The sequence below is a fragment of the Falco biarmicus genome, chromosome Z, assembly GCF_023638135.1.
Source record: "Falco biarmicus isolate bFalBia1 chromosome Z, bFalBia1.pri, whole genome shotgun sequence".
Taxonomy (NCBI): domain Eukaryota; kingdom Metazoa; phylum Chordata; class Aves; order Falconiformes; family Falconidae; genus Falco; species Falco biarmicus.
This window is the reverse complement of record NC_079311.1, coordinates 40663532-40690130: the sequence shown is the minus strand read 5'-3', so window position 1 is coordinate 40690130 and position 26599 is coordinate 40663532. Positions and strand designations below refer to the sequence as shown.

At 39.3% G+C, this 26599-nt stretch overlaps 1 protein-coding gene across 9 annotated transcripts in view; it reads left to right on the top strand.

Moving 5' to 3' along the window:
- The first annotated feature begins 7054 nt into the window (after positions 1–7054).
- The window catches only part of ERCC6L2 (ERCC excision repair 6 like 2), a 58072-nt gene continuing 38527 nt past the window's right edge, over positions 7055–26599 (top strand). Inside the window, exons 1-10 of one of the 9 annotated variants that reach the window (XM_056323934.1) lie at positions 7064–7519; positions 9061–9113; positions 11147–11571; positions 14577–14696; positions 16057–16250; positions 18365–18526; positions 19748–19955; positions 21373–21513; positions 23092–23205; positions 24775–24894. In XM_056323934.1, coding sequence (XP_056179909.1) covers positions 9104–9113; positions 11147–11571; positions 14577–14696; positions 16057–16250; positions 18365–18526; positions 19748–19955; positions 21373–21513; positions 23092–23205; positions 24775–24894 — 1494 coding nt within the window. In that variant the 5' untranslated portion in view covers positions 7064–7519; positions 9061–9103. Of the gene's footprint in view, positions 7520–7774; positions 9114–11146; positions 11572–11801; positions 11821–14576; positions 14697–16056; positions 16251–18364; positions 18527–19747; positions 19956–21372; positions 21514–23091; positions 23206–24774; positions 24895–26599 lie in introns of those variants that run through there. The other 8 variants (XM_056323939.1, XM_056323938.1, XR_008819347.1 and 5 more) reach the window with 8 other exon arrangements.

Below are 26599 nucleotides of genomic sequence, written 5' to 3'. Positions count from 1 at the left end.
TGGACAGTAAGACTTAGCTATTATGACATATGAATCAGATTTGCTATTTTGAGGTTTTATTAGGTTCTAATTGTTGATACGTGCATTTGGACAGCCCTAATTACAAACTAGGACTGAGTTTCAATTTGTTTGCAGGCCAATGTCACAGCATATGCAGGTACATGTATGTGTACAAACCAATAGATCGTTTTGAATAAACCCAACAGAGATCTTACCCATTACAGTGATCAGATACTGGACAACAATTTAAAGTTACATTAATCCAATAAAAGGCATGCACAGCAATTTTCTTCTTAATATATAATGCACTTCTGATGATTCCTCTAAATTAAATTAACTGTTAATATAACTGGCTTAATAATTCCTTTGATGCTTTAGAAATCATATTGTGGTATTTCTCCTATTTTAATTTTATCTTGAATATTATTTAAAAGCAAAGACTTGAATAAGTCTGACAGTAGTTCTGGTATTATAATCTATTGCCAGTGTCACAAAAAGTTTCAGATTTTTTTTTTTTATGTTAACAGTGAACATTGGACAGGGGCTCAGAATTTGTCTAAATCAAAGATATACTTTGCAGTGTGGTTCCCATTGTGTTATGAAATGTCTCTGTGCTTGGGTTACTGGTTTAATACATTTGTCACATTGAGAGCTGATTCAGCAGAAATAATCTCTGACATACTGGTTCCAGACATTTGTGGTTTCTGGCATCGACAGCAGTCTGATCATCCTGGTAAAAGAGGTTAACTGACTTCAGAGTTAGGGAAACAACCCCCAGGAGCAAAAATACCCCTGCCTTCCATATAAACACACAGCATTCTTACATGCTTTAGGGAAACTGACTGGTGAATTGTTTGACAAGCCCCCAGTTCAGCTTGTGTAGCTCCAGTTCACATCTTTAACATATTTGTACACAGCTATAATATTCTCCTAAAAACTGCCACTTCATCAAACTACCCTGTTTTGCTAGATGTGTTGTATATACAGCACAAAGAAGAAATACAGGAAATTACTTGTATAACGTGCTGCATTCTACTCACAGCATTGGAATAGGATTTTTTTGCTTAAACAGGAGTCATATATTTTAATGGAGCTTCAGAGTTCCTTCTTAATGTGCTTTCTTTTGCGTATATGTGTGTATGCCTCTGCATGTTTCCTCAAAGGTATTGGCTCACACAATTAATGAGGTAAATTGCTTAAAACAGGTCAGAAAGGAAAAAAAAAGTTTTATCTTTAAAAGGATAACTACATAGCATTTTTCTTTCTTTTTGGATCATCATAGCAGCCTAGCAGTTCACAGCTGGCATCAGACTTCCAAGATGACCCTACAGTTTCCTTTGATTAGAGATGCTTTGGCTAAGTTTGACTTGATGACTAAGTCAGATGGCTGTTTTCATGGGTTGTGTATTCCAGGTTTTGTGGGTTTAGTTGTGAAAGCTGCATGTTCCAGCCTCCCACACAAGACCACAGTTGCATCTCATCTGCTTAGGTTTTAAATGATGGCCTTTTTATCTCTTGAGGACTGCTTGCCATGTTTCCCCCCCCCCCCCCCAAAAAAAAAAAAACCCTAAAAACCTCCTTTCAATTTTAGTCTTTTTCATTCTCTGTGTGTGCACTACTTTTAAGTCTTTCCCTTCATGCTTTGCTGTCAATCAAAACTGAAATAAGTTAAATCAAACCTGAGGAAGCAAATACTTTTTATTTTTTTCCTCAAGGAAAAAAGGGATTACGGGAACTAAACTCAGCTGTAATCTCCATAAACCATTTCTATGACTACTGCTCCTAAGGGAAAGCTAGCTCTGTTCCATTTCTGAAATAATTTTTATTCATAAAGTGAAATGTGCAACACAAAATAAAGGATCCTCTGAAGAACAATTATGCTGATTTGGTCCACAAGCCTTTTGAATGTTCACATTCTTTCCTGAAACATTCAAAACTGCTCTACACAACTACCTGCTACAAATCCAGTGGAGCTGACAAGTCTCATTATACAGTTCCCACTCCAAGCAATCATGAAATCTGAGTGTTGCTGACATGATCTATTTATATACAATATTTATTTAAGGACAAAACTCTGCATTTTTCTCAAGCCACCCTTTAAACAGACACTCGAAGGAAATGAATCAATACTTCATAACACTTGTGGAATCAGTCTCAGGTTTATTCAGGCTGAGTAACACATCATCTAGCAGACAACCTTTAAAGGACAATTTTGCAGCAGCTTATAAGAATTATTACTACCCTGGCTTCTAAGAGTTACTAAGATTTAGGACTGGCCAGGATCTTTTTGAGAGAGAAGGGGTTAACAATACAAGGGGTACCTGATTTATTGAATTAAACTCTCAAGGTGTTATCTATTTTTTATGTGTTGTGCACATGTTAATTGTTTTGCAGCATTTCCAGACTTCCTCAACTAGCATTTTCAGGCTTTTATTTTACAATTGAGGATACAAAAGAAAAGAATGACTTGAAGATCTTATGAGTCATTAAGAATAACTGGAGATGAAACTCGAAGTATGCATATAGCTAGGTAAGAATGGGTACCACGTCTCTTGGCACTGGGCTACAGTACAAACTGGATTCTGCCTAAGCAATCTGCCTGGTATCTACAGCTCTTAAACTAATAGACAGCATAAGCAATTAGCCAGAACTCAGTTTATCCTACAGACTTCAAAGAGTCAAAGAATGCTTGAGACTGGAAGGCTAAAGAACACCTAGTCCAACCTTCCATGCTCAAAGTAGGGTCACCTAGAGCAGGTTGCTCAGGCCTACGTCCAGCTGAGTTTTGAGATTCTCCAAGGATAGGGATTCCATAACCTCTCTGAGCAAACTGTGGCAGTGTTCAGCCACCCTCACAGCTGAAGAGCTTTTCCTTATCCCTAAATTGAATTTCCTGTTGCAATTTGCACGCAATGCCTCTTGCCTTGGGCACCATTGAGAAAAGTATTTCTCCATCCTCTTCATACCCTCCCATTAAGTATTTGTGCACACTGACAAGATACCCCCTGAGATTTCTCTTCTTGAGGCGACACAATCCCAGCTCTTAGCCTTGTCTGGTATGGTCAGATGCTCCAATCTCTTAATCTTCATGGCCTTGGACTTTCTCCAATACGTTCATGTCTTTCTTGTTGTGGGGAGCCAAGAACTGGACACAGCACTTCAGATGTGGTCTCACCTGGGCTGAGCAGAGGGGAAGGATTTCCTCCCCTAATCTGCTGGGCAGTGCTCTTCTCAGCATAGCCCAAGATGCTGTTGGCCTTCTGTGCTGCAGGGGTGCACCACTGGCTCATGGTCAACTTGCTGTCCACTAGGACCCACAAGTCTTTTTGTGCAAAGTTGCTTTCCAACTAGTTGATCTCCAGCCTATACTGCTGCCCAGTGTTATTCCACTCCCAGTGCATTTCTAACGGCCTGTCGTAGTCCCTCTTGGATGGCAGCACATGCATCTGTTCTGTCAACCAGTCCTCCCAATTGTGTATCATCTGAAAACTTGCTGAGTATGCACTCTGTCCCATCACCCAAGTCATTAATGAAATGGCCAGTACAGACCACAGAGTATAACAGTAGTAATGGGAATGCAGCTGGACTTTGTGCTGCTAACAATCCTTTAAGCCCACCAGTTCACCCAGTTTTCAGTCCACCTCACTGCCCATTTATTTAGTCCATACTTCATAAGCCTGTATATAGAGGATGTTATGGCATAAAGTGGTAAAAGCCTTGCTAAAGTCAAGATAAACAACATACACTGCTTTCCCCTAGTCCACAAGCCAGTCATTTCATTGTAGAAGGCTAATGGATTGGTCAGGCATGAGTCTGAACTCTTGAAGGCCTGGGTTACAATTCTGCTTTTTGCCTTGTTCCCTTCTCTCAAGATCCTGCACTCCACCATCTCACAGTCACTACAAACCAGGCAGAGCTCCCTGTATCCCTGCTGCTCTCTCACATAAGGGCCAATTCTGCTCCCCACTGTCCTGGCCTGTCCTTAAACAGCCCGTACCTGCCCACAGCAGCACTCAGTCATGTGAGCTATCCCTCCAAATCTCTTTGATCCCAAAGAGACTATAAGCCCTGCAGCTGCACACAAGCATTCTAATGCCTCTTCTTTGTTCCCTGTGGGTGTGCATCAGTGTACAGACACTTCAGGGACAGAGTCAGGCTCATTTCCATGAAGAACTGATATCTTCTTGAATACCATTAATGGGTAATGTGTAAAATACCACGGCAAATGAACTGCTGGAGAGACGAAAGGCCTTCCAAAACATTAATTCAGTGTGTATCACATTACAAAGTTCCTCTTTGTAGCACTTTTAATGCTGCCCTGGTTAATGAATACCAGTGAACTGAACCACCTCTTACTCATTCTAGTATGGAATTAACCGACTGACATATTTTCAAAAATTCTAGAAACCTGTGCCTTCTGTGGGTTTCAGTTAGACTTGCAAATGCTGAGCGCATGTGAGAATCACTAGCTTGCTTTGTTTCCAGACACTGACGTGGAAGATGCTGTAAATATAACCAAGCTGCTCTTTTTAGATGCACATCAGTTAACCTATCTCCTCTCTCTGTCAAAGAAGAGTGAACAGGAAGGCCACAATGTTACATGTGAAACACCTTCAGCCATACAGCACCTATTTTAAAAATGCTTATCCCCATTAGCCTGGTTGTTACCAGAGCCTAACACTTCTCCTAGGAAATCTAAACCAAGTCAAATACGAGCAGAGTTCAAATTTTCATATAGAATTTTGATATATTACACTTTCCAGTAATGGCAAGAGCTTTTCAGAATTAAATCCTTTTCAAAATATTTCCCTGAAGAAATACAGCGTGAGACATTTTTGATATTCTAGCAAGTAACTTGTGCTAGAAAAATTTCTGAAAGGACTTTTATGTTCCAATAACTTTTATAGATACACAACAGAGCTAAACAATTCTCTGGCCTCTGAAAATATTTTAATTACAGGCTTGGTCCTTTAAGGGTACTGCATGAAAGAAGTCCTAATCTAACTGGGCCAGATTGTTTTCTAGCTTTTTTTTTTTTTTTTTTTTCCCCTCCAAAGTGGAATAAAGATACAGAAATTGCTTGTAATTTGTGAAAGGAATTTTAATGGCAAGAGGAAAACTACCCATTGAAATAAAGCTAACCAACTGTTTCTGGTAAGAGTGTGTTCCTTCCTCCCTTTGTTCTCCCTCTTGAAGGGAAGGGTTTCCAGACTGTACCTAACTGTAACGGAGACTCATCCTAGAGATTTCACTGAGATTTTCAGATGCAGTTCTGTTTCCAGCTAAGCCACTGAGGTCTTATAACTGATGTAAAAGAACAATGGGATCCTTGGAGTGTAGGCAGAATTTTACTACCTGTTTATTAGAAAAATTAAAGTGTTTAAGCAAGAGTTTAATCTGTTTCTTATTTTCTTCTGTTGTGAAGTCATAACATTGTATTTGTGACTGTAAAACAACAGCTGCACTCTGCACAAGAGTCCTTATTATGCACAAATATCTTGGTAAGAATGAAATGCAACACAGCATATGTTTTATTTTTTAACAACTTCCTCCAACATATATGGTGCCTGACATTCATGTAGTTTGTTGTTGCAGCAACCGTACTGGTGCTTTCATGCCTGCTATTTTCCCATTAGTCTAATGTAATTGGCTGATCAAACACCATCCATCTTTCATTAACTTCTGTTAGAACAAAATTCTGGCTAATAACAGGCAACTTAAAGAAGCAACTTAATGCTGCTCCAGGTTGCGCAACTCTTCATTACTCCTAGATCTGGCAGGTAGCTGCATGCAGAAAGAGCATGGAGACCCACATATTGCCTTGCCCCTGAAAATACTGTAGGATTTTTCATTAGCTGGTCTGACTACTCATCTTCATTGTATGCAATTTTACTGCATATGACAAAAGGATGCTGGTTTTCTTTTCTCAAATGCGTAATCCCTCCCTAACATGTCGTTAAAATGATTCACGTTTCAAGATAATTAGAAACAATGACAGATTCATCCCAGACTGATGCCATCCACATTAAAAAAATTAAACAAAGTAGCTTTAAAAATAATTTTGCACAATATGTACACACATACACTTAACTTTTTTAAGTGAAACTACTTATTATTGTGCTATTAAATTCATGTGAAAGCATTCCGTCAAAGTAATTGCACGGATCTGGGAAGTCATGCCCTTTGTGTAACACTCTGTTAAATTGCCACTGAGCTATGAGGCCAGCTGGATAGATTCCTTGGTGAGGCTGAATTTTTTCAGCAAGACCAAGATGGTCATTACCGAGCATTTTCAAAGTGTTACTGCATCCCGGCAGGCTCTTCTGAAAACGGAAGGAGGTGGAACCGTTGTGGACACTAGGCCTCTCTCACTGCAGCCTTTCCAAGGGCTGGGTCTTGCTGCACGCTCCCACCACCCTACCACGGCCCACGGCCCCCCACCGTGCTCTGCCAGCACACCCACGCCGCCTTCCCCTGCACCGGCTGCTCCTCCGCACCCGGCTGCCGCACCTCTGCCATTTCTTCGTAGAGAAGAACTACAGATTCCGACCCCCTCCCCTTTCCAGATTTTTCTACAAACAGGGGCTGCACTAGGAGGAAACTCAGTTACAGTGCAGGTAGTATGGGTCGAGACGCCCAGTCACTCCAGCCGCGGTTGTTACGAGCCGCTCAGGGGCCACACTCGGGGCAAGGCCGCATTCCCACCGCCGCGGGCCTGCACCACGCACCCCCACGCACCGCGCCCCACCGCCGCATGCGGCCCCGCAGCCGACGGCCGACCAGCGCAGGGCCCGGCGCTGGGCTCTCCCGGGGACTCGCCCCACCAGCGTCCACGGCCTCCAAGCCGCAACCCCGCCGTCGCCGGCCGGCTGAGAAGCTGTCACGGCTGCCGGGGCGCCAGACGAAGAACACCCGCCCCCCCCCGTCCCTGGCACATACCCGCCGCTGGGCCCCGCTCCCGGCAAGCCCCGCGGTACGGCCCGCTCGCCTTCGTGTTGCCGCCGGCTCCTTTAAGAGGGAAGTCCCGCCGCGCCGCTCTGCTCGCGATACCTGCCCTCCCCCCCCCACCCCCGACCAGCTGTGGCCCGACCTGCCGCGGCGGGGCCGGGGTGACGAGCGGAGGGGCCGCTCGCCTCGTTCCCAGGCGCGGCTTCTGCGCGCACCCGCGGAACGGTTGGAGCGGGAGTGGGCCGGGCCGGTGAGGTTGCCCGCCCGTTGTGGGGGCCGGTGGTGGGGCGCGGCGCTTTCTCTCCCTGCCGCGCTGCGAGGTGCCCGCCGGGCGACTGCTTGGCCCCCCCGGGTTACTTCAGCCCCTGCCCTCCAGTGACTCGCCCGGGGGCAGCGTGCGGCGTCCAGCCATGGGGCCTGGTGGCTAGTACGACCCGCGGCCCCCTCCCGGGGCGGCAGGCCCCTGGAGCGGCCGCCCAGCTGGCGGCTGGCCCCCACCTGTCCCCGGTGCCGCCGCCCCACGGGCTCTGCTGGTCTTTGCACAGAGTTAAAATGTGTGATGATGTCCCAGGTAAGGCTCTTCCGTGTGTCTTTCCAGAGCAATGTTCAGACGCATATTCACGTTTGCTCAGGCGGAATGTGAGAGCAGGTGTGGAAACTACAGGTGCTCGGTGACCCACGGCGGGCGCTTCCGCACCTTCGCCACGCGAAGCGCGCCCGTGGGGGTGGGGCTGGCCGGCCCAGGTGGGGGGTGGGGTGGCGGGGCCGGGGAGCGGCTGGCCGGCCCCTTGCGGGCAGGCCCGTAGGGGCGGCTGGCCGGCGCACTGCGAGGCTTGGCCTGGCCTGGTAGCACAACTGAGGCGTTTGAACGCGAGGAGTGCAGTGGGGCGTGCTTTAGAAATAGGAAGAGCGAAGACTCCTTTTAAATCGCTTCATGTTTGTCAGAAGCGTACATTTGGAATTTATTAACTTGTGGCAAGTGGAAATGTGTGGTTGAGTGAACTCAAAACATTCTGCTTTGACGTCTTTTGGAAGAGAACATTTTGGGTCTTTTTAGCCCTTTTTTGCTTACCGACTGTAGTTAAGCTTTATAATTTAAGAAGGGCAATGCTTTAACTTTATAGTACCCTTGAATTTTGCTTTTACAGTCATTTATTGGAGTGTAAAAATTCTTTGCGCTCAACATTAAGTAGTCAAACCCCAGTAGTTAACAAACCATTCATGATAGTTTGTTGCTTTGGTTGTGTTTTTTATACAGCAGTAGTTGTCAAAAGGGGCTACAGTGTGACATTAGGTCATTAACAGCATGATTAAATACAGTCAACATGTATATAATGGCATGCTTTCTTCAACTGTGGTAAAAGGGGTAAGTACAGGCAGGCATCTTAAATACCAGCTTGCTTCACTGGTGGCAAATATACATGCTAGGAAGCCATATTGGATAACTTTCTAATTTTTGAAGATAGTATCCTACATAATTTATAGTTCTGGTTCAACAACCAAGAAGTTAGTGAATCAGGCTCCTTAAAGTAGCAATTCTTGCTTTGACTTGTGCAATGTTATTTTCTAGGGATTTGTAGCAATGGTGTCCTTAATACCACTGCATTTCTCTTTGTTCCCTTTCTGTCATTCTGTTCCCTGTTTCTCACCAGGTTTGGAGTTTGGTAATGCTGAAACTGTTACTCCATGTGATTTTTTCCACTTTGCACCTGGAACTCTAATTCTGACAGGTCATATGCAACTTACTAAACTTCAAGTAAATGCTTAGTTTAAAACAAAGGCATCGTCCTCTTAAAGCATTGTTTTAACTTGAGAGTCTTTAACCTAGTGTTGCGTGTCACTTCAGGTATTACTGTAAAAGGAAGTAATTACGGAAATGCTGTCTTATTTTAAGCTTTGTTTTGCATATTTAACTGTGCTCTATATAGCTGGTTTCATTTTTTCAGTCTTATTTATGAGAAATCACTCAAAGACTTACGTGCTGCTGGGAGAAGTTCATGTGCACATTTTTTTGCATCGATTTGAGCATGTGTGAGAGATGGTACAAATACCTTAAAGATAGTTATGTATGGTTTGTTGAATATACCATCTGTATTTCACCCTTTTCCTCAGAAAAATACTTTTGAGCTTCAGTTCTCTCAGAAGATGAGCAGGAATGGCCAAAGGTATGGAGCAGCTTATGTACAGGTCACAGGGTGTGGGGCTGAACTTACCAAGTAAGGATGATGGGAGGTATTGTGAAAGATATCTGCAAAATTGTGAGTCTAGCAGAGAGGTGGTGGTTTATGATCTTGTTAGTTTAAGAATTAATCCACCATCATCTTTGGTTGTGGGAACCAAGTTCATAGCAGGCAAAACGTTGGTAGGTATTAGAGAGTAGACCTGCAAAATTGATAGGAGACACCAAATGGGAAGAAATCTGCTTCTGTTGTTGAAGGGAATGGAGATACTTGAAAGAGAGGAGTCCACTAGGGTTTGCTAAACGGACAAACCACACTTGGGCCAGAAATCTCTGTAGCTAAAAAATACTTTAAGGCTGAAAAATCTTAAAAGAGCAGTATTCTGTGTGCTTGTGCTATTTTTATTGTTCCTTTGTTATCATCTTATGGCCACTGCTGCTGTAGAATAGTGGGCTGCATGGATGTCTTTGTTTTCTTCTAGTGTATATAAATAATTTTTTTTTTTAAATTATGTATAATTATCACTGATCTAACTAATATATTGTGAGAATAATCCTGTGAGCATACGCTTCCAGGAGCTCAGGAGTTGGCCAGCAGAACTGATATTTTCTGTGAGTTCTTTGCACTGAGATATAAAAATGGAGGAAGGTGGAGTTCCTTGCCTTTGGGGCTTCCTCTTTTTTTAATTTTTTTTCTTTCTTTTTTTCCTTACTTCTGAAAAGTAACTGGATTGATATGCCCTGAAAGGTGTACTACCACTGATTATAGGTATGAAGTATGAATACTTGCTCTGATGCAAGATTCTCTTTGATTTGCTCCTTACCATAAAAACCTTAGGTGACTCTCACTGCTACCGATAATGACTTTCTCAGAAGTAGCAGAACTTACTCCAACAAATAGACAAGAAACAATGAAAGTTCCAAAATTAATCTTGTGTCCCTTTCTTTGTTTTGGGACAGCTTAGCAGGGGAAAGTTGGGAATTATTTCCACAAACTCAAAAAGACAACATTTCCTCAGTTCAGATTTGGAAAACTTTGGTGCAGCAGTTACCTATGAGGTCTTTCTCTTTTTACTATGAAGGTGAAGGCCTTGCTTTTTTTGATAGAGGTATTTTGTTGGGTTTTTCGTTGTCAATACAATGTGGATTCTTTGGACTTTGATACACTGCTGTTCTTAAGTTTCTCTTTCTCTGTAGCAGCATTCATACCATTTGAAAATAATCTTTATGCATGAAATGTAAAAATGAGCTGACAATGAAGCAGTCAGTCATCTCTGTTAATATTCAATATACTGTATTAAGGCCATAGTGAGACCACACAGAGGGATGGATTTTAAGTTCCAGACTTGACAGCTTGTGCAAGCAGTTTACTGAGTAGTAAGCCACTTTTATGAACAATACATGCAAATGATAGCGCTACTATGTGTTCCTAAAGTACATACACTTTTGTTGTTTCTAAACAAGGTGTAGGTTTTTTGGTTTTGGGTTTTTTGTTGTGTTGTTATTTTTTAACCTGCTCCAGACTTTGTTAGGAGAAAGGTGATGTTTTCATGTGTGATTATAGTTAAACAATTTACAAACACTGCGGTGCTAAATTCAGGTAGATCAGAAGTGTGTCTAATAGAGAAGGCCTTTTTGATGAGGTCACATGGTCTGTTAACTGGACACTGAACCTGCAGGCATCAGCATATTAGTGTTTACCTGTGTGAAGCCACTGTGTAACAATGTATCAGAATTTGGCTTTTACATCACATTTTTTCATATAGACTTTTAGATACTTATAGAATAGCAGTGTTTCAGCAAACTATAATTTCATGTCTAGCTCAGGATTTGGTTCTAAACAGTAACTGGCATCCTGATTCTAGTGCTAACTTAAATAACATCTTTAATCTTGGATTGTATGCATTTTGTCAAATAAATTTGTACTCAATTTTTGTTAGTGTGACAAAATAAAATACTTTGTACATCTGGCCAGTTTATCATTGTGTGTTTGTGCTTTTGTGTTGTTTTTTTTAATAGGTAATTGGCAGATTGGGGAAAAATGCCTTGCTCCTTATCTTGAAAATGGGAAACTTCATGAAGGAACAATATCCTCTATTGAAAAGGACAAGAATGGAAAATCATTTGCTGTCGTGTCATTCTTGGAGTCTGAAGAAAGGAAAATACTAATAAGTAAACTTTGTAGAGTCAAAGCCAGTAGAGGACCCTCAAAAAGCTTAATATGTGATGATGGAGATCTGGAAAAGCCTTATTTTCCTGACCGAAACCTTCTGTCTCCTGCAGTTACTTTTAAATTATCTGACAATGGTGATTTTATCCCGTATACAATTAACAGATACCTGCGTGATTATCAAAGGGAAGGAGTCCAATTTCTGTATGGACACTATGCTAATAAAAGGGGGTGTATTCTTGGAGATGATATGGGTCTTGGAAAGACAATACAGGTATCTTTTTGATTGTTACAGTGAGACAATAGATAATTTTTTTGACTTTGTTTTCTGTAAGTTGTAAATCTTTATTAAAAGTAACTTTTTTAAGAAAAGCCACCTTGTGGAGCTTAACCTCCCTTTGCTATTGTGGAGCTGGAGGAGGCAGGATGCAGCCATCCAGGACAGCACTTACAGCCAGGAGTCCTTGCTGATTTAAGATTCACTCCTGACAGGCCACAAAACTGAGGTGTGGCCCCTTTTAGTGTAAGCATAGGTGATTACAGTAGTTAAAATGTTAGTATTCATTTTATGTTTAATTTGCTTTGAGAAATGCTACCTGTGCATCATGAAAGTAATTTGCATTGGAGTATGCTAAAAGTACTTGCAACCCTTATACGACTGTAGCTCTTTAAGTGTCTTTCTTCTTTACTGAAAACAAATAATTGACTGTACTGGGAAGAAGGAGCAGACACATTTACTCCCTTCTCTGGAAAAAGTGCTTAGATATTCCACGTTATTTGTATCACTCTTTTGGAAATACAGCTTGAGTTGATGAAAGGACAAAGTATAGCTGGATTTTTCCATTATGCTTTGAATCAGTGTGGCCCAAATGATGTATTTATTTTACTAAATTAGAGTGGTTTTATGTTTGAAAATGCTCTTCCATCTGTCTCATTTCAAGTTAGCAGCTTGAATCCTATAGTGGCTGGTGTTTGTCCCCCTCTCCTTTCTCCCTTCACATGTCAAATGCAAGCTCATTCCTTCACTGCAAAATACTGGCTGTAGCATCTATTGCCCTTCCATTTAGGAGAATGTTGACAGACACCCTTCAGTGCAAAGAAGTATTGTTCTGTAGCAAACTTGGCAAGTGGAATGAGTAAACTAAATTGCCAAAACCTCTCTCTGGATAGAGGGTTTAAAGGATATCATGGATTGTATAGCCACTGCTGATCTGTAAACAGATGTTTATTAGAACTGAAGTGTTTTGCCTATGCTTGGCTGTGTTTCTTGGCCCTGGAAGTTTAAGAACACTGTAGTTATGGAAGTTTGTTTCTACTCAGAACTGCAAACAACCTGACTTTGTATTGTAAAAATAATCTGTATGAGATAGTAGTAAACTTGGGGGGTGGTGGTGGTGGAATTGAGCTGTCTTGCTTGCATTTCTTGTAGCTTTTGAATCTCAAGAGTTGATTCTAGTGACCTAGTCATGTTTGTCATACAGTTACAGTGTGTTCCTGTGTGGAATTCACATCTGATGTTTATTTCTTTTCATCACAGCATCAAGTTCACAGAAGGGTAGAGGTTTTGAGGAATATCTTGTGGGGTTTTTATAAAACACAGTATTTATGCTCAAGTTCAGTATGGGTAAGGCAGTTCAATGGATATGAAGTGAAAGAGGTTTTCACTTCTTTAGAAAATATTAGTATGTATGAAAGAATATTTAAACTACAACAAGTAACTGATTTAGTCCTATAAAAGACTTGTCTTATGCTTGTGAGTTGCCTGAACCTTACTGTTTCTGAATTATAGGATGGTTTATGAGGTGAAGACTTTTCTAGAAAATGTTTGCGTTTAATGTTCTTTGTAGTCCTGATTTTTGCTTAAATTGGCCTGACTCTATGGCGCTCTTATTTCAAGCTGAAGTTGACATGAAGGCAAGTAAATAGTGTTGCTTAACATGACTGCAGTAAGTTCATTTCCTATCAAGGCCTCTTGGTTGCTTCCAGCTTTATCTGGAAGAGCCAAAGGTTTCTCATCAGAGTTGCTCTTTTGCAGCCTTTGCTATTGCTACTAATTTGTGATGTGTAATCCTCCTAAAAAAGGAGAATCTGGAAGACACATGAAGATTTTATGTTCAGTTGAATTTTATTTTTATTATCAAAAGGATTAAAGTCAAACAGCATGTGCGAACTTGCAGTTTCTCTTAGCCTTAGTATATATAAAGTACTATGTATAAAAATGTTTTGGTTTCTTTACTTCTGCACATCTCTTTCCCACCTTGCAGCCCCATATGTGGTGGCTTTCCTCTCTCTTCTGCTCATCTACCTACCTTTGGGCTTCTCAGGTTTCTGCACTCTTGGCTGGCTGTTTTCTCCCCATCATTAGAGGGAGAAAGCTATGGAAATGTCCTGGTTTTTTTGGAAATTTTTAGCTGACAGCTTTATCTCTGTGCTGCTATGAGCAGCTGTGTAGCAGCCACAAAAGGAAGCAGCTGGAGCTAGTTGCTCTGAGTAAAGGAGGCCTGTTGAGTTTTCAAAAGAAGGGCACCTCTCTGATGATGCATCTGGTCCTTGCTGCTGCTTAGCCCCATGGATACTATTTATCCCAAGTGGATTTTATGGTTTTGCATATTCTGGCCAGCTATCTCTGTGCCTTCTTTCTGTTTTGGATTACTATGGGAGCAGCTTGGAATAGCTGATGCTGGGATGTATGTCCTTTCTGTTGTGTATTAAGTGTGTCCTCATAATCAGAGGGAAATCACCTTGATCACTTTGAGGCAGATATGAGAATATAGCCCAAACACAACAGAAAGAACTAGTTTTGATGTTAACAGGAATTAGAAGGAAAGGAACGTACAGAAAATGTATACCTAGAGGTTAGATTTTTACCAACACACCTCTTTCTTCTGGTTTTTCATGTAAACTTCAGGTGTCCTGAAAATAGAGGAGAATTGCAAGGCATCCATCATCTCTAGTGTTTCTTGGCTTATAATCTCTTCTGTATTTTGGGCACTCTTCCATTTAGAGGATGAAAGAGAAAAATAGAACAATTAATTGCTGTTATCGTGAATTCAGGATTCTCCAAGGGAAGGGGTTCCCATTTTAAAAACAGGGCAATTTAAAACAAACAAACAAAAACCCCAAACAAAAAAACTCAATTGCTCCCCAAAACCACCTTACTAAATTCCATCTTGGGCTTTGTTTTAAGTGTTTCTTTTTATTGGAACTCAGTCTTTTGTTTGTGTTCTGTTTTTTTTTTTTTTTTTTACATAATCATTGAGAATTGTTTTCTTTCTTCAGGTAATTTCGTTTTTGGCTGCAGTGTTGCACAAAAAAGGAACACGTGAAGATATTGAAAATAATATGCCAGAATTTTTACTGAGAACAATGAAAAAAGAATCAAGGTGTAATCCCAAGAAGGTACAGCTTTTAGTGATACAAGTTCATGGATTTTGGTGGTAAAAGGCAATACTTGAATTAGTTCCTTGTTTGCTTTAAAGGTTTATATATATTTTTAAAATTCAGCTAGTTGGGTAGGTTGGGGTTTCATGGCCTTCCTAGTACTGTTAGGGAAGCCTTCAGTTTTCCAGACTGTCATAGTGCATTATCTAGCTGTTATTGTCTAATCTGCTAATACTGTTGGACTGCACTAACACAAAACATTTGGAAATATCTGGATGAGATTTGTGGCTAGAGTACTTTGCAAAACCTGTATCAGTGAGTAGAAAAATTAGTTTCATGTGATTGTTTCTAAAGTACAAAAACCATGTGTGTCTATATTAACAGGATATTTATATAATTAAGGCAAATGCATATATTTAGAAAATTAATTGCTAATTTTCTTGTGACCTCCCATATTTTTGTGAAGGACTGTCATAATGTTAGCAGTAAGTCTGACTCATAATTCAGGTAATCAAATGCAGTTACAACAAATAAAGATACATGTAAAAGTTTGTGTGAATGAAAGAAATCTAAACATCATTTTAATTTTACCCATCATAGGACCCATGCAATTTCTGTTTTCCATTGCTGTTTTTATTTTATTGGAATAATTGTAATGTTTGGCAGAATGGGTCATACCGCTATAGCTCTGTGAATAATGGGTACAGGTTTCTGAGGAAATACAGAGAGTAAGAGGTAAAGGGAAAGTACTTGATGTGGAAAAGCCAGAATGCTTCTGACCTGAGTTGGGAAAGGCCTAAGTGACCTGGTCTGAATTCAGTGTTTCCTCTGCTTTGACCAGAAAGTTGGACTAGAATCTGCCTGAGGTCCCTTCCCACCTCTATCGATTTTATTATTCTATGATATTAAATGAGTTGCATGAGCTGCCTTAAAGTTTTAAAGCTTTTTCAGGTCTTTCTGTTTTGAAGTCATGTGATGACTAGACTGGTGGGTTGGGGGAAGCTGCTTATCCTCTTCATCCTTTTGTTTTCTCCATTTGTAAAATGCTTTATAGTATACAGATACTGTAACAAAGCAAAATGATAGTATCTCATGTCTTGTTGCAATTGTTAGTGCTACTCACTCAGGTCATAATCTGGGTTTTTTGTAGTATTAAATTATTTCCTGTAATATTTGCATACTCTGAGTAAACTGATTATTTTTTTATTTATGTTGACTCTTCAGATTATTTCCATGCTATACTTTGAAGTGACAAATTGAACAGTTCAAATTGTTCAGTAAAAACAGTAAAATAAATCTCAAGACTTTGACTTTCCTTATTGCAAAAGTATTATGTTGTAGTTTTTCTAGTAATGCTGTAACATCTGTTGGTTTTCAGACTTTCCTCATAGTAGCCCCTCTTTCAGTGCTCTATAACTGGAAGGATGAGTTAGACACATGGGGATACTTCAAGGTCTCTGTCTTACATGGCAGTAAAAAGGATGATGACTTGAGTCGCATCAAGCAAGGGAAATGTGAAGTTGCCCTTACAACATATGAGATACTTCGCCTGTATTTGGATGAATTTAACAGGTAATGATATTAACGCATTTTTCTACACACATTTTAACTGTCTAATTTCGCATTGTTCTTTGCAAGTACTTATTCTTTCTGTGTAATGCATTTACTTTAACTGTGCTGAAGAAGAAAATCCCATTTAACTACCTTTGAGTTTACCCTATACTATCTTTGTAGTGGGATGCTTGGGAGAAGTAAGTGTTGCGTAGTTTCATAAAGCTAGTCTTTGCTGTTAACCCATTCAAGTGTTCTCTAAAAGATGCAGAAATTGCCTGTCTGAAAACTGGTGGTAGCTGAAAGACATGCAGAAGATATTTCTATCTTTCAGTACAGTGTAAGGGGAAAAAAAAACCCTGTTCAGAAGGTATTTTCCTTCTTATTTGCACTTTTCACCAGCATGATGAAATTCTGGATGCCTAAAAACTTTGAGATATAAAGGGTGTGTGTGCCTCTATAGTTTTAAATACCTCATGGACTTAGCAGAATCAAGGTTTTCTGACAGCAGATTGTATTAGAAATCCTACTTTATTTGCTCCATAGCTGTCAGCATTTTTTAACTAGGAGTTTTGCCTGCCTTTTGGCTGTGTTCAGGCATACTTAGCCTCTCATCTGATCCTAGCTGCCCTCTTCCCTTACATCATCTTGGAATTAGGGTACAAGTTGCGTGAATAGCTAGTAGCGGCAGCCTGCCTTTAGCAGCTGATGTTGTCAGTGGATGTGCAGATCTTGTCATTTTAGGTGTCAAGAAAGGTCCAGGTCCCAGAGAGCATCCAAGTGGTCTGGGCAGCCATCACCAAAACAATCAGTTCTCCATCTCTATTATGTGCTCAGTTCTGAAAAAGAAGTGCAGATAGAAGACTAAAGGACTTGTGTTAGCAGTACTGTAATTCTTGTTTTTCTGAGGAACTTTACAGGCTTGGTCATAGAATAGGCAATGATCAGGAAGTAGGTGCATGTGCAGAGTAGATCTTGTGTGACTGCTTGCAAATATATTGCTTCAGCATACGTATTTACTAAACTCTTTCTGCAGAGCATGTGACTGGATGGGCCTATGGTCTTCACACTGGAAGAGGCTTGCTTGGCTAGAATGATGGATTGGCCTTAAAAACTGGTCTTAAAAAGTTAATTATCACTAATAAGAATACACAGGCTCAGTTATGCATGTAAGTCAGCATAATGAGAGAATGAGAGATTAAATTGAAGGAGCTAGCATATGCTCAACTGTTAGGATCCATTCAGAAGCTCCCATCATTAGCAGATTTTAGGAGTGTAAGGAACTTGGATATAAGTGAATGTATTTAGCAGGCATCAAAAATGCCACAACAACGCAGCCTTCTCAGGAGAGAGGTTTCTTTCTAAACATGTCTGTTTCAACTTTTTGCAGCTTGAAGTATCATCAAAGTGGATATGATTTTGTTTTGAACTGTTCATTCATACATATATAAAGCAATCTCCTAAAGTTAATAAACCTCTTCCTAGGGACATGATGACTTAAATTAGTATTACAGTGTATGGGTCATTCTACCCTCCCAAGTTATAACTGGCTGCAAAGTATCTTTAGATCCCTGCTTCTAAATGCATTCCTCCTAGCCACAAAATATTGAAACTCCTCTGCCATATTGGTAGATAGATATCAAAGAAGCTGAGTGATGCTTTCGTGTAGGAAACCAGAGATTGAAATGCTTCAGTCTGCTTCTAGTTACACTGGATAGGTTTTGTTGGGAAAATGAAGTATACCTGTCTTAAGCATGTTTCAGTAGTTTATCTTCAAAGATTTATTTGACTTTTCTAAGTCCTACTTAGAGTTAGTGCTGGTGAGATGTGCTGGATTGATTGCTCCAGAGGTTGAAAGCTGCTTTCTTCACAGAAAGCATTTGATACAGTTAGCCAAATAAATGAACTACTGCTATATAGTTTAGCCTTTATATTCAGCTATGGCAATTCAGTTTACTAAAAAAACCAGAATATGAAGAAATGGAGTGATGTAGTACAATGTAAAACAGGAAAATCAAAAATAATAATGTCTCATAATAACCACAGCTACTTGTGTGGCTGACATCTTTTTATGTGTTTGTGAGATGACTGGATAAGTAGTTTTAGTTAATACAATATTTCTTGTTGATCTGCAGTGTAGAATGGTCTGCTGTGATAGTGGATGAAGCACATAAAATCAAGAATCCAAAGGCTCAGATAACTCAAACCCTGAAATCATTAAAATGCAGCGTTCGCATAGGTCTTACTGGAACCATTCTTCAAAACAATATGAAGGAACTTTGGTGTGTTATGGACTGGTAAATGAAATATTTTTTTCTCTATATATTTTCACCTCTATATATTAACTGTGCAGAGCTGGATGATATGGACCTATCTGTGTAAAAAAACAACAAACCACAACTCTTCCCCCCCAAAAAACCCCGATGTTTTATGAGAATGTAAGTATGCTTTTCCAATGTAACTATGGAGGTACGCTCTTGGTATGAATTGTGCAGTTACTTAATACATTTGGAGCTCCTCCTGACTAGCTTCTTCGGGGAATTTGGGAAGCGATTAAGATTACTTTCTCTCCCTCCCCCCTGCTCCATGTTTACCATTCTTTTCCAAGGGCTTTCTTTTTTCTTCTTCTGTTCTCCGCACAGTAGATAAGGAATAATTACACAACTTCTGCCAGCCAAAGTTGTGCCTATGCTATGTCCAGTATGTGCAGGTCATTCTGACTTGTTTGGAAGATTGAAGTAATAATATTTTGCTGCTTTTCAAAATGCACAAGTGCAAGTATTTGCAAGGCAACAGTCTTGTCCAGGAAAACTTAAAATGAGGAGGTAGAACTAAGGCTAGTTATAATTCTAAGCATAGGAGACTTACTGGGGGTGCTTTACAGAAGAGGAGCTAAGCAAACATACCTTGAATTGAGGATATACAGACTGAATTGAAATACTGGGAAAGAAATACAGCTTAGTGTTGCATCTGGTTCATTAAAACTATGCTGATATTATTAATAGATTGTTGTAAATTGTAGTGCTGCCGGTGATTACTAAATTCTTTTTGCTGTTGGGTTTCTTAAGATTTTATTTAGTAAACTGTAATATCTGCGTAAATTGATTTTAATAAAAAGAGTAAAAATTGAAAACATGACTGTTTAGCTTTCAATTTAGGCCCCTGAACGGTAGCAGCCTTGCAGTTTAGAGGTTCTGTGTTTGAGACATCTACTGGTCTGCTGGGCTTTAATTTTTCTGGAGATGGGATGGCAGCCCTTTTCCTAAGGGGAATCTCTTAACATCTGAGGGTCACAGAAAGTAAATGAAAAAATGGTGTGTCTGGAAGTAGTATATGTTTCTATTTATGTACACAGTTTTTATTCATTTCTTTAGTGATTGTTAATTTAAGATCTCTTGCTGTTAGCCAGAAACAATGTATGGTATGCTTTTAATCAATGGAAAAGGATAGACTGCCTTGGAGTAAAGAAAATGCTGTTATTCATTCACAGACCCCCCACCCCTTTTGTTTTTTAATAGGGCTGTACCAGGGCTTTTGGGTAGCAGAGTACATTTCAAGAAGAAATTTTCTGATCCAGTGGAGCATGGCCAGAGGCACACCGCAACTAAAAGAGAGCTAGCAACAGGTCGTAAGGCCATGGTGGAGCTAGCAAGAAAAATGTCTGGCTGGTTTCTGAGGCGTACCAAAGTGCTTATCAGTGATCAGTTGCCAAAAAAGGAAGACAGAGTAAGAGTGCCTACACATTTCAAATGCGATGCTAATGAATATATTTCTTCTTTCTTGTTTTTGTTGTGTTTTCTCTTTCATCATGCCTGTAGTGGTTCATGGTTTTTCCATAGACTTACGAACTGAAGAAGAATCCAGAGCCTTGGAAAAAATGCACATGCAGTAGTAGCGTGCATTGTTCACATAATTGCTATGATTGCATATTGAAATGGAGTTAATCAAGCATGAAAATGCTCAGCTAGACTTCTGACTAGTGATTTACACATCTATTTTATGTGCACTTTTGTACTGATCTGTGTAAACCCAATGCAATATACGTAAATCTCTTAAATTCTATGTAGCACTTCTGAATTTGCAGCTTGATGTTTCATGCATGGAACAGTATGCTTTTAGTTTAACTGCCTCATTTTCGTTCTCTAAATAAAAGAAACCCCTAAATCTAAAGCAGATTGATAGGTCTGTAATCCTGTTTATCTCATGCTATTGTAAACATTATATAAAGTGATAATACTTTATAGCTAAGAGTTATCATAAATTCTTATTACATATATTTGTACTTTTCTTTTAAGTAGACAAATATGTTAGTTTGCAGCTAGTTTTGTTTTCAAAATTTGGTATTTATTCTTCATTCTTGACATATAATAATGTCATCTAAACTGTCCTCTGAAGGAAAGATTAACACAAACGTCAGTCAGTCGCTGTTCTAAATCTAGCAGGTTTTATTCTTTTCATTCTCTTGTTAATGTGAGTATATGTTCAAGTTACTGCTGTATTATTATAGCTCAGCATGGTGCTGCTGCTGTGTGGGCAGCCTAAGTTAAGGAAGGATCTTGGGATTTCTGTCTCCTGCTGCCTAAGACTAAAGATGTCAGGGAGATGCCACCCATGGTCTCTAAGAAGACGGCTAAGAGTTTTGGCCATAGTACTCTGTAGATCCTTGCCTTCTCATTGCTTATTCTGTTTGTCCTGCCTGTGGTAGCGCCCTACAACAGCTAGTGCCTAAAAAGAGGAAAGAAAGGGCAAATTAAGCCATTGGCAGAGGGGAATCCATAATTACAATTACCTGTTTATTTCTCTCATTTTTCCTCTTCCTCCTGTACCTCTATAAAAGCCATAGTGAGATTTATAGAAACTTAACAGGTTCTTTTAGCTTAACATTGATACTCCTTTGTAGGATTTTGGGAGGGGATAAAATCAGTATATGTACATTTTTGGCTACAATTTCATGCTATTTTGGTATCAAGATCCACATTTTTTCATTTGGTGTTAGAATTACTTCCTGTAACTATTTGAGCAAATATATTCCTATTTTCTACTTTATTGTCAATGTTCCATGTTTTATGTGGGTTTTTTTGTTGTCGCAGTGCTCTTTTGTATGCTGTACTTAATTGTGATTTTGGGGTTCTGTCTTTGGCAGATGGTGTACTGTTCTCTGACGGAATTCCAGAAAGCAGTCTACCAGGCTGTGCTAGAGACAGAGGATGTAAACTTAATATTACAAGCAGGAGAGCCCTGTAGCTGCAACAGTGGCCGTAAAAGGAAGAACTGTTGTTACAAAGTAAGAACTTGCACTGTTTGAATCTTAGAATATAGTCTTTCTAGCTTTCTGGAGAGACTTTCTGCAGTTGAAGAGCTGATTGAAATGGCTGTGTAGTCGTAGGCCATCTGTTCAGGAAATTCCTATTGGAAAACATGGATGGCTGCATCACAAGCATGATGGTGTTAGGTACTTTAGGATTACAGCAAAGCTGCTTTGCATGCCCTGAGCAGGTGGTTGTTATTTATGCAGTAAATTCTGGATCTGTTGTATTAGTAAGTAAAGGGCACCTGTGATATAGTTGATGTTGGCAAAGGTATTATGCTGGGATGCTCAGTATGTGTCAGGCATGCTGCTTCCATGTGCTTGAAGTGGTCTGTGCAGAAGCTGCAAATCAGAGGCATCCTGGACCCAGGCCAAACCAAAGCACTGCACAAACTACAAAGAAGAAAATTAACTCTATCCCAGCTGAAACCAGTACACTGGGCTTTGCTTGTGTTACAACTGCAGTTGGGTTGTGTCTTTCAGTGCCACTAAACATGCAGTTTGCTTTGCTGCATTGAAGGCAGAACTGTGACAGTAGCCATAGAGCAGAAGCAGAAGTATTGCACTAGTAACAGCTTTGCAGATTTCCTCTGTCTTCTCTGGATGACTTTAACATTAGATTAGTCTAGCTTCATATTTGTTTTGCCTATATCACTCACTAGGCTCAGGTTAAGCATGTCTTTTAAACCTTTAGAAGCATATGTCTCATACTTACTTCTCCCTATTTTCTTTCTGGCCTGTTTCAATTCTTGCATAGTGGATTATTTTATTTATTTATTTATTTTTTACCAAATGATACAGCTTATTCAGTATTCTGCATATTTATTTTAAACAATCCCCCTATTGGCCTGTTTAATATTCTGTGGATAGTAGCATTTGTTCTTTGCAGGTTTTTGTTTCCTGTAATTTTATAGAAAAAATAAAATGTTGTTGAACACGATTCACGAAGGGCAGTTGACAGGCCTGCAGATACTTAAGTGCTGTTATGGGCTGTCCTATTCCAAAGTTAACCATGAAATTTAGTAACTTGAAAAGGGAAAGGAAAACTAAATTGGCCAACCATAACCAGAAAAAATAGCTGATGCTGTTGCTGCTGCTACATTGTAGAATGCTTGAAGTTGTTCGAATTATGTTACATGAGATGTTTATAAAACTATACATTTTTGCTTTAGATCAGTTAGCAATTGTAGCATAAGAAGTCGTTCAAAAAGCTCTGTTTTGATTTACATTTAAATTAGTTGTAAAATTATTGGGTTTTTGTCTACTGAGGAAATCTTGGTTATCGTAGTTTCTGTAGATATGCTGTATGAAATGTTGAGTGAACAATGAGCATAGCTGTTTTTCAGATGTTTTTGATTAATAGGATCATAAAGCTGAGGAAAAAACAAAACTTTCTGCATTTTTGTTAAAAATACAATATAGATTTCCTTGGGATCAATTATAGTACTATTTAGAATCACTAATACATTAACCTTGTACAAGTAGCATTTTATTTTAGATAATTTCTTATTTTCAGGATTATTTGTTTGCATAAACATTCTTTTTTCTTTGCAGGTAAATGCTTATGGTGAAACAATTAAGTCACTGCGCTTCAGTTACTTGACAATCCTACAAAAGGTCGCAAATCATGCTGCACTGCTGCAGACAGACAATGCTAGCAAGCAGCAGGTTAGTTTTAGAAGTATCTAAAAAATGGACTTCTGGAAAATAGGATTAAAACACTTGAATGAATTAATTGGCTTTCTTTTTAAGTCTTAACTAACTGAAATTAAGATATTTTGCAAAATTCCTTTTCCATTCAGTAGTTCAGAATGTAGCCCTTATAGATAGAGACGCTGAACAACAGTATGGTCATTTACTTAGTGCATGTCCCAAAATAAGGGTTATAGAAACAATGGAGAGGTTTAGGGTGAGAGTAATTTTTAGTGATTTCTAATAGTGCCATTTCTGCTCTGTTTATGACAAGTAAGAGGGATGTCATTGTGCAAAAAAATAAATAGGCAGTAAGAATGTAGGGTTTTTTTACTCTAGTCCTCTGTATTCAGAGCTGAGTCTCTAAATAGTGAGCATTTTCTACTAAAGCACATTTCTCAATGAGAGATCAGTATCAGTTGATTTTGTTACTGTGGCAAGTAACCTAGAAGACCCACTAACAGCAGTTTTTAAAAATACTTCCATGTAATCCTTAATATCCAAGAATGAGCAAAAGGATTTAGGGATGTTGCCACTTCTCAAAAGCCACAACAGAATAGAAATGAGAAAATCCTTGCTAGTTTTGGCAAGTTTGTTCCATTAAAGCAGTTTTGGTTTTTAGGAAATGTTGTTGTTAGTGTCCAGGGCCTTATTCACAGTATATACCCAAATGTTTCCTGGTGTGTTTGTGTGTGTGTGTGTTTCTGGTTTTTTTGTTTGGTGGTGGTTTTTTCTTTTTTCTTTTTTTTTTTTCTGTATGTAGTTTTTGTTGGAATAACATTTAAGAGTTTAAATAGCCACTGAAATAACAATGTATGAGTATTTTGAGACTTACTGGTTTTTGCAGCATACATAATTATTAATTGCTCCAAATTCTAATGAAGAAACTGATGTTTTATAGTAGTTCTTGCCTTTAGTACTAAAATCCATGACATGTGTTACTCTTAGGTGAGAGGACATCTTTTCTGCTCCTTTGGCAAAGGTAGACTTAAAGTGTGTGTTCATGTTAAAGTTCAGTGCTATCCAGATTCTAGCAACGGAGCTTTATTTGGCTTTTGAACAGTTTTAAGTGCATTTGAACAGTTTAAATGCATTCCCCCTGCACTCTCCCCCACCCCAATGTTTGGGGTTTTTTTTGTCATAGTGGTGGGACAGTATGTAATTCCTCTATTGGCTTATCATGCCAGATGGTCCAGAGAAATGCTGGTACGCAGCTGTTGCATAATGCAGACCTCAAGCCAACAGGGTTCTTGAGAGTGACAGTTCCGGTCAGTCCTGTTGCAGTCTCTGCCTGGGAGAAGGAATTCTGGGCAACTCTTACTCGAGTAACTAGAATCCATGGTTTCAGATCAAGATCCTCTCTCCTTTATAATGAAGCAAACCAAAATGCACAACAGATGTTTTATCCAGTACTTTTATAGTGAACTGAATAGAACCACCTAGCTCTGAGTTGCTTGTTTCAACCTGTCTGACTTGTATGGCTTACTGGTATCCAACATAACTCTAATTTTTTACACCTGTTCAAACTTTCTGCTTTTCTTCCAGGAAGCACATATCAGAAGAGTGTGCAGCCAGGTATTTTCCAGTTTTCCAGATTTTGTGCAGTTAAGCAAAGATGCAGCCTTTGAAACTATTTCAGATCCAAAATACAGTGGAAAAATGAAGGTAAACCATTCTTTAGATGAAAAATAAGATTTGTAATAGATCTGCTACTGTAGTACATGTACGTAAGAAAATGTACAGCTGATAGTTGTGGGGTTTTAATCATTCTGTTTACGATGGTGGTACCACAGCAGGTATCTCTTGTCATGGATCAGGATGCCTCTGGGCAAAGACTGGATAAGAGTGATGTGTGATGGTAAGATATCCTAAGATGTTAGCTTCACGTATTTAGTGATGACTAAATGACCTTAATACTATGACAGATAGTTCCATGAAACCATCACACAGTGGCAGTCAGAGATATTTGGGTAAGTAAAACAGAGCAAACAAAAAATATTATGGACTTAATGGTTTGTGCACACCTTCAGTATTGTGGGTAGTTCCAGTCTCTCCTCTCAAAAGGTTTGTGTTGAACCTTGAAAAGGTTTAGAAAAAGTGTCGGAGAAGGGCCACAAAGGTGATGTACTGTGGGACAAAAGCAGCCAAGTAGGCTGGAACTTTCCAGCTTGGAAAAGAATGTCAGGATGAATGTGAGAAGGACCTTTATAATCATGAGTAGCGTGGAACTAGTGAAGATATGCTGAGTTCTTAACTGTCTTTTCTATCCCTTTGGACCCTTCAAATGAAGCTAAATAGGAGCCATGCTAAGCTAAGCAAAAAAAACAAGTGTAAACCCATGAAACCTCTTACCTCAAAAACTGACTTTCTGTAGTTTCAGAGGGGAGCAGGATGAATAACTGAAAAATGTTTAATATAGCTAATTAAAAAGAAAACAGTACTAGGCTTAGGAGTGTTTCTGAGCTGAGAGTAACTGGAGGGTGAAAAACTATGCAGACCAACCAGAGTGTACTTTTTTGAGTGTTTTTTTGTATTTTTGTATTGTATTTATGAAATAATAATTATATTGCAAAACATTTATTCAGTATATTTGCTAGCTGAGAGATAAGTGCAATATAGATTGCTATATAGAAGTAAAAATGGAGATAAAAATTCTGTCACAGGACACTATTACTCTGACCTTTTAAAAAAGATTAGACTATACACTACACTAGTAGTGTACTTCTGTACACAAAGCAATATGGAACTTCTTTCCTGCCAACATAAGAATTGATTATCTTGTATTATTATGAGGAGTTCTACTTTATGAATTATAGAATAGAAGCACTTTCAAATGCTGCATTTATGACAGCCCAGTAGACTTAACAGAATATTTTTCCACTGTTGATGACCTCTGGTTGTATATATATGATGCTTTGTTTTAGAAATCTGTGGTGTCTATTTCAGTCCATTACAAACTGGACAGAATTTATCTAAAAATTACTGAAAGAATTGCTAACTTTGAGAGGAAGTCTGTTTTCTCTGTTAGGGGAACTTGAATTTTGTGTTAGTTCGTGAAATACATCTTAGTATAAACAGAATATTCTGAATTGTGTGGTGATATCTCTGTGTCTGGAAGGAGTTTTACGTAGTGTACCAAGTAGCTATCACTGAAAAATAAGGTGGTTAAGTCCATTAATTTTGGCTTCAGAATAATTACGATGCCAGAAATTGGTTCATATATGTATGGTGGTGTGGTGGCTTCCCCCTGCTGCCCTGCTGATTTTTGTTGGAGGTTTGTCTTGTGAGGAAAATTTCTCTTCTGAATTTTAAAAGAGAAGCTGTTTGGGTTGACTTTGGGTTTTATGCTCTGTAAACAAAGTCATGCAGA